We start from the raw sequence: 8,228 nt of genomic DNA on the forward strand, positions 1-8,228 counted from the left end.
CTCTCCGCTTCCTTCAAACAATCCAAAACCAAACATTTGTGTGCCATATTATTGAAAAGCCATCTTGCGCCTTTGGACCACCGTACCCAAAACGTAATTTTTATTGACCCATTGTGATAAGCCATGACGGGCTTCATTTTCTTTTAAAGAAAAGTAGTACGGTCGCATGACATAATTAATATATTACTATTCCAGTCCTTAATATAATATTATTTAACTAATTTATTATATTTAGAAACTTCGGTAAGTTTAGTTAATTATAAAAAATATGACATTTTTTTTCTAAAACATCATAATCATCTTTCTTAATATCCTTCATCCCTCACTTACTTGATTATAGTTGAGAGAGTATTTATAGGGGTAATTTAGAAAAATTGATAAATATGAGAAATAGATCTTATATTTAAGGTTAAAATTAATTTAACAATTAGGTCCTATATTAAGAATCGAAGGAGTATTATATAGTGTGCTACTTCTTCATGATTTGCTGGGCAAAGGCACAACTAGAAGAAGCACCAAACAATAATTAAACAAGATTGATTGATTGTTCCAAGTGTCTCAATAAATTATACTAACCTCCAATCTTGAGTATAAAATCCAATTTATATATAAATTGGATTTTATACTCAAGATTGGAGGTAGTATTAACATTCTAAGATGTCTCTTTCGGATAATTACCATATCAAACTTAGTTGCGACAAATTTCAGAGAATTAACAACACTTGAGGAGCCCAAATTTCGTTATTCATAATAAACGCCATCTTAACGAGACCCCAAAGCAGAAAAGTTAACCATAAAAACACAAATCCACCAATACGGTGGGAGGAGAATACACGTAAGCCAGCCTACCAACATGCTTGGGCCTTTGGTTCACATTAAACGATGGCGTGTCGGCTTCAGTGTCTCGTACGTCACAGGCGCGGGAGGCGGCGCCGTTTCATCGTACTTGGAATAAGAGCCTTTCTTACACGGAACAAGCTTGAGAGACCATTCATTCGGGCATGGTTTCACGCAAGATAGAAACTTGTGACATTCTTCTGGTGATTTCTGATTGGGAAGCCCCTTTATGCAATTCTGGCTCACATCAAGCACCTTAGAATCTATCAGCTTCTTGCATTTTGGTCCCACGTAAGTGAAATAGTTACCCGCCAAGGTAAGATTCCCGTTGTTGCAAATTCCAGGAAGCTCGCACACTGATTCCGGAACAGCGCCGTAGAATTTGTTGTTAGCTAAATTCAGGAAGCGAATCTTCTGTAAGCATGCAAAAGATTCTGGGATTGGACCAGTCAATGAGTTCTTGCTCACATCGAAGACTACAGCTTTTTTCAGGAACCCAATCTCGTAAGGTAGACACCCAGAAAACTGGTTTCCCAGGAAGAGAACTTCCGTCAAAGTCTTCGAAGCATTTCCTATGCTACTTGGGATTGGTCCCGTGAATCTGTTGTTGGCGAATGTGAGGTATCTTGCAGGTGTGTTTCCGAAATTCCACGGAAGTTTGCTGCTGAATTTGTTGTTGTTGATGAAGATGACGTCTAGATCCATGGTGAAGAGCTTCGGAGGGACTGGTCCAGTGAGGTCATTGAACCTGAGATCTAAGAAAAGTATCTGATTATTTGAAAGAGCTTCCATTGGGAAACAACCTTCGAGCTTGTTGTTGCTTAAATCAAGCTCGAAGAAAAATTTGGAATTACTGATTTCTGCGGGGACCTGTCCTGAGAAATTGTTGGAGTTGACATGGAAGAATGTCAACTCTCGAATCGAACCCAAGATTCCTGAAAGACTCAATCTTGAACCTTGACGACCAGAAAAACCAGCTTGGTTGAAATCTAATCCTGCAACGGCTCTCTCCTTATTCCCATATGGGTAATCCGCGCATCTAACACCCTTGTAGTTACAGGGGCTGTCTTCAGCCTTCCAGCTTCGGGTGAAGCAATTGGGGTCGTCAACTGTCTTGGCAAATTTCAGAAGCACACGGCGTGCGCTCACCAGCCGGCGAGACAGCGGCGGAGGCGGCGGAGGCGGCGGAGGCGGCGGAGGCGGCGGAGGCGGCGGAGGCGGCGGAGGCGGCGGAGGTGGCGGAGGCGGCGGAGGGGGACAGTCGGCGGGAGGAGAAGGGGCGCCTCCGCCTCCGATGATGATCTCTAATGCTTCTCTTTCAGAACGAGGGAGTTCTGCAGAAAGAGCTGAGAGTGATGGGTGAAGTAAGGAAGAAGATAATATGAGTGAAACGATACAGTAAGAGATGGCGTCCATTGTGTTAACTCGAATGAATTCTGATGTGAGAATTTAATATAATTTTCCGAAGATAAGGACGGAAAAGTCAATGTTCACGAGCCTCAGTTTCAGAACGAAACACATTACAATGAAGGGAAAGATTTTAGTACTTCTTTCGTGCGGTAAAGGAGTCAATAGTAAGTTAATTATATTCTTGTACAATCTGGGTTATTTTCTTTTTAGTTTTGCTTTTTAGGGAAAAAATAGTTGTATTGAAAACTAACAATTTTTTGTTTTCTAAATGTCAAAACTTTCCTCTTGGAAATATTAAAACTATCACCTACGTACATATTGTTTACAAATTATACACTATTTCTGGTCCTTAATATAATATTTTATTTTATTTTTATTTTGGTCATAAATATAAGTCTTTAATTCATTTCGTCTCTTATATTTATGTATCTTTTTCTAAGATAGTCCTTCTAATAATGGTAGTTTTAGCCAATACACTTGATTAGTAAGGATATATTAAGAAAAATAATATATATTTATTACAAACAACTAACTTAACTTATTTTTTTAATATCTTTAAATTAGTTATAATTAGGATCGGAAGTAGTATTATTTTTGAAAATATCAAAGTAGCTGTAATTTTCTATATGAAAGTAGAGATCTAGGAAAAACATGTGTGGAAGGAAGGTAGAAGGTAGAAATGCTGTTAGGCGTTCGTTTTCGAACAAGGACGCCTTTTCCCGTACGTTGTGTGAGTGCGTATAAAATGCCATTTTGGTAGGTCCTCAACTTTTAAATCATATGCCTCCGTACTCCAAGACATGCAAAAGACTCTGAAAAGATAACCTTTTGATCATGACACGTTTGCTATCACCCAAAAAAGAGAGAAAATTAAATAATAATAATAATAATAATAGAAGGATAACTATTTTAATATAATTTAATTTGATATTTATTATATTTTTATCATCAATTTATTATAATTATTTTTTACTTAGCACCATAATCGAATTTTTGTTTTGGTCGTTATAATTTCACGTAATACCTTTTTATCTGTATAACTTCATAAGAATTTAATCTAAGTTAATGTGAATAAGCAATGAACAAAATGAGTTCTAATTTTTGCCTTATACTTGACGAAATTAACTTTTAGTTGTCAAATTTAAACCAAGTCCCTATGAAATTATAAGGACTAAAAATTAACAATTTAAAACTGTAGGATTTAAAACAAAAAATTATTCAAATCCTAAGAACTAGCAATAATATGAAACCCTTTTTTTCAAATTGAAGGGTGAGGGTGACCTATCGCAGAGGGCATCATGCATGGCCTCCAATGCCAACCTGTTTCCCACATTTTCTTCTTAATAAGACACACAATCCATTTGAATCATTCAACATTCGCCAAAGGAATGAATCATTGAAGTTTGCCTCAAATTGCGTATTCTCAAATAACGTGGTTAGTTTGATCATGTTTTTATCAATGAGTCCTCCTAAAAATTGTGAAAAGAAGTGGATGAAACGAAAAATTCCAAGAGAAACCTGAAAATTGTTAAATTTTAAATTAGGTTTGTTTTCTGTATTTTAGCTGGTTTTATTACACTTGACTTATACAAATAACAGCATACTTTTTTCATAAAAATTCCTGATTTAGGATTTAATGATTTTTAAGTTCTTTTTGTCGGATTTACTTATGAAACAACTTTTTAGGAATAACTGAAATTTTTGACAAATATAAGAAAATAGAACAGTTTCTTAAAATGCATCAAAATACTTGGAAATATCTTATAACAAGGTCTGAATGAGTATTCATTTAATACCAACTTTTAACTTGTGAAACAGTACATAATCAAATAATTATGTGGAAGAATATAATAAAGTACGAGTATTACGTAAGGACCGTCGGTTGATGACCTCCACGAAAGAGGTGGTCCACATATGTCTCACATTTTTTCCACTTTGGTGAGATGTTTACTTCTCTCCTGAAAGGTATTGCTCAACACAAATGAGCTTCACTTTAATTTATTATCTTGCATGGCCTCAAAGGAGTTGAATTAAAAATACTTACTTCTCTTGTTCTTAATTTATGCCCTAATAGAGGAGTTAATATTTGTCATATATGTAAGATTTATCTTTAGTCTATTAATTTTTTTAAAATTAACCTTATTAATATTCTCTTAACAATAATTAAGTAGGAGAAGGAAGAAGAGAATTGAGCAAGATATTTAAGGTATTTTAGAAAAAAATATATCATATTAATTAATTTAATTAACATTCTTAATATACTCAAATTAATTAACTAAATCTTACCGTAAGGACTGGATGAGTATTAAATAGTACTCATCCACACCTCTATATTATTTTTCCCCCAACATTCTGCCTCTAGTTCTAAGTGTAAAATCTATTTTAGAGTGTAATTATACTACAGAATAGGTCTTACATTTACGAGCGGATGGAGTATCATAGTATAAAGGGTTCGGAAAAAATATAATATAGAGGTGTGGATAAATACTACTATTTAATACTTCTTCGGCTTTTAATGATACACTACAAGATGAGTCTTATATTTAGGATAGGAGGAATATTCACTACTACAAAAAAAAAAATTTAACGGCGGTTAAAATAAGCTTTTTACGGCGGTTTTGAGAGCGATGTCTATGTTATCAGTGTAAAATGTAGAGGATTTCATGGCGGTTTAAGAACTGCCATGGTATGTGACTTTTCACGGCGGTTATATAAATAACCACTTTGAAAAGTTTTTTTTTAAGTCTACGTTTCACCTTATTGATCAGGATGGAATGGGAGAACAAAGTCTCAAAGGAAAGGGTCTAAAAATCAATTAATTGATAATCTCTCACCAGTTAAAAGCATTCTGATAGAGCAAATGTAGATTTTTTCCCGCCGTAATAGCGCCACTTAGCTTCACCTTCAACCACTAGATCAAAGCCACTAAGATTTAATAAAGATAAAATCAAAGACTCAGATCTGAGAAAAATCAGATCTCTTTAAACTCAGATTAAACATCATATTTTTAACTAAAGAAAATAATCATATCAAACTACAAAAATTATGAAATTCACAGAAAGAATGGAAGTGAAAAATTCACAAATAAAAATGAAGATGGCGACAGTGATGGAAGAACATGGCGGAGATGATAGAAGTAACAGATAAATACTGACAAAGGTAGAAGAAGGGAGAAAATCAAGTGAGGACGGTAATGGGGGACTATGAGCTCTGACTCTGAAAATTGAAAACTATCACGCCATGGATTTTAAAATTCTGATAGATTTTTTACGGCAGTTATTTAAAAAACCGCTGTTAAAAGTATTTTTTACGACGGTTTTTCAAATAACCCGCCTTTAAAAGCATGCCTATAATTTCAGAAATGCTGCCATTATATTTTTTACCATGTTTTTTAAATAACCGCTGTAAATCAGTGTCGTGAAAGTTGTTTTTGTAGTAGTGATTATATATTATTACCCTTGGTCCCGCGCACCAAGATTCCTATGACTTTTCTTCTTAAAAAGACTTCAACGATAGTAGCATGACAAGAGGGAATACACCTAAGGCAACTTAATTTTAATTTATCTTAATAACAAAATATCATATATACGGCAATAAATGAATTTATATATACAACATAAAATCACAATAAATTGTAATGTCTGAATTATGAAGGATGCAAGTAATTCTTTAGGGTAAAAAATAAAAATGGATAAACACAACAGCCAATTGGGAGGCTGCCGACAAATTTCACAGAGCAAATAAAGCTGGAATTCGAAAATACAAATGCAAGTTGTCAGGATTTGTCTGCACTTGCACGTGCATGATTGATAATACCGCTTGGCTTTCTTACCGCGACGTACACTTTCAATTATTGAACCTTAAATATATTTAATTAATATTTTATCCTATTTTTTTTAGGTTTCTTAAAAGATTTGAGCTATTACTGCTGTACACCAACTAGATATATTTCTTTGTAAAAAATTGATCAATTCGACGTACGTATAAAAATAAATATTCATCCTTTTTATGTTATTAATACATGTGAAATGCCTTGGTAAAAAAAAATACATGTGAAACGTAAATTTTGAAGCGCTTTTCTCACTGTGTACATAGTTTGAAAATGAATTTTAAAATAATTTATAAATAGTTTTGCAGTTGTAATTCATAGAATACAAAGTAAATATGTGACGACTGTTTTGTCTCAACTTATACAAACATGTTTATAATTAAGTGCTTGTAGATCACAATTCCAAACCAATCCTAAATAGTTTCTCATCCATTCACAACTTATTAATTATTCAACAAGATATTATTTTTGGGCCAAAAAAGAAGCACAATATTATTGCTGATCAAGTTAGAGAAATTAAATACTGTCCATTCCCGTGCACATTACATGCAGGGCTAGTTTTCCGGCTACAAATTAAGATTATTTATTTTTCATGCTTTTTAAAATCACAAATTAATTTTCTATTTATCTCAATAAGACTAGTACTATTTTTTCTTTTTATTGTTGAGAGAAAATAAGTCAGGTTAAATACTTCTGTCATCGATGAGGAGACCCATGATATTTTTTAAAAAATCTTATTGGTCATGATGGATTAATGACTGGGACAAAAGAATTGCCCTTTTTCCTTGCAGACAAAATTAAAAAGGACATCACGTGACATTTTAAACTCTTCGAAGATCCAAATCACCTTTAAAAGATGATAAAATAAATAAATATTCCTCGAGCCATCACCCATATTCATAAGGTTTATATACTTACCTCCTTAAAAGGCAGTAATAAATTGAAAAAATTGAAATTAAATTTTTAATTATTTTATGCAGTAACTTTGGAAAATATCATTATCAAACTATTTTTGTAGATTTCAATGGAGATTTTAACCTTAAAATATCAATATTATGAGTTATGGATTCTTAAGTGGGGACCAAATACGACAAATGAAATAGGGGGTGTTTGGATAGAAACCAAACCATAGTTTCAGAAGTGTTTTTACGGATTACGAAATAAATATGTAGAGGAGATTACCTCGTTTTACAGAAAAGTGCTTCTGAAACCATAGTTTTGGGTTTCCCAAACACCCCATAGTCAGTCAACTGATTATTTATAACACTTACATGGGGCTCACCCTTTTTTCTTGGGGGGATCTGAATGGGGTTGATACAACCGAGAAACGAGCCCGTGGCACCTGGACGTGGCTATATAGGCCTAAGGGGATTGGGCTACGAAGGTGGGCCTCGTCTGGCCCATATCATTTCTCCCCAATTTATTTAATTACTTAAAATTTACCCATCATCCTTAAGTTTAGTTGGCAAGAGGTTGGACACTCTCACAAGTCGCAAATGAAATGAGTTCGATCCTTGAGCTGGTTAAGGTGCTGAGGGAGGCATATTCGTAGTTCAGTGAAACTGAGAGATTATTATTTATTGGGCAAAAAAAAAAAAAAAAAAGACTTACTTGTCATCCTTCTATGCTTATAGGGACAGGTTCCAATAGACTATAAGTTAGTTTTTCTGTTCTTGCATTGTGAGTGAACCTAACCCCTTTCCTAAAATTCTTGCACCCAAAAAAATTACTTAAAATTCTTAATAATATTTATAGCTCTGTGAGCATAAATTTGATTTGTGGGTTTTTTTTTTTTTGGACTGAGGATTTGTGGGGGGTTGAATGGATGTTTGATTAATTATGGAAACCATGATTTGTGATAAAAAGCAGCCAAATATCTCGTACTATTTCTGGTCCTTAATATAAGATCCAGTTTGACTTTTAGTTTGGTCCTAATTATAAGATTCCAATCTATTTTGTCTCTCATATTTATACATTTTTTCCAAGACAATCCTTCTAATGATGATAGTTCTAGCCAATACACTTAATTAGCAAGGATATTTTAAGAATGACAACACTTATTTATTACAAATAACTAACTTAACCTACTTCCTTAATCTCTTCAAATTAATCAACTAGGTCTTATAATTAGGACCGGAGGTAGTACAATTTA

The 8,228-nt window shown here is 33.7% G+C and overlaps 1 protein-coding gene across 1 annotated transcript; it reads right to left on the reverse strand.

Annotated features, from left to right (window-relative positions):
* Positions 1 to 674: 674 nt before the first annotated feature.
* Positions 675 to 2,413, reverse strand: LOC114753788 (leucine-rich repeat extensin-like protein 2). The gene has a single exon (XM_028942502.1). The coding sequence runs from the start codon at positions 2,251 to 2,253 to the stop codon at positions 871 to 873; it is 1,383 nt and encodes a 460-aa protein (XP_028798335.1). The 5' UTR covers positions 2,254 to 2,413; the 3' UTR covers positions 675 to 870.
* Between the last annotated feature and the right edge of the window lie 5,815 nt (positions 2,414 to 8,228).

Source organism: Neltuma alba, unplaced genomic scaffold (assembly GCF_004799145.2).
Source record: "Neltuma alba isolate B1F8T4 unplaced genomic scaffold, ASM479914v2 tig00008145_pilon, whole genome shotgun sequence".
NCBI classification, from domain to species: domain Eukaryota; kingdom Viridiplantae; phylum Streptophyta; class Magnoliopsida; order Fabales; family Fabaceae; genus Neltuma; species Neltuma alba.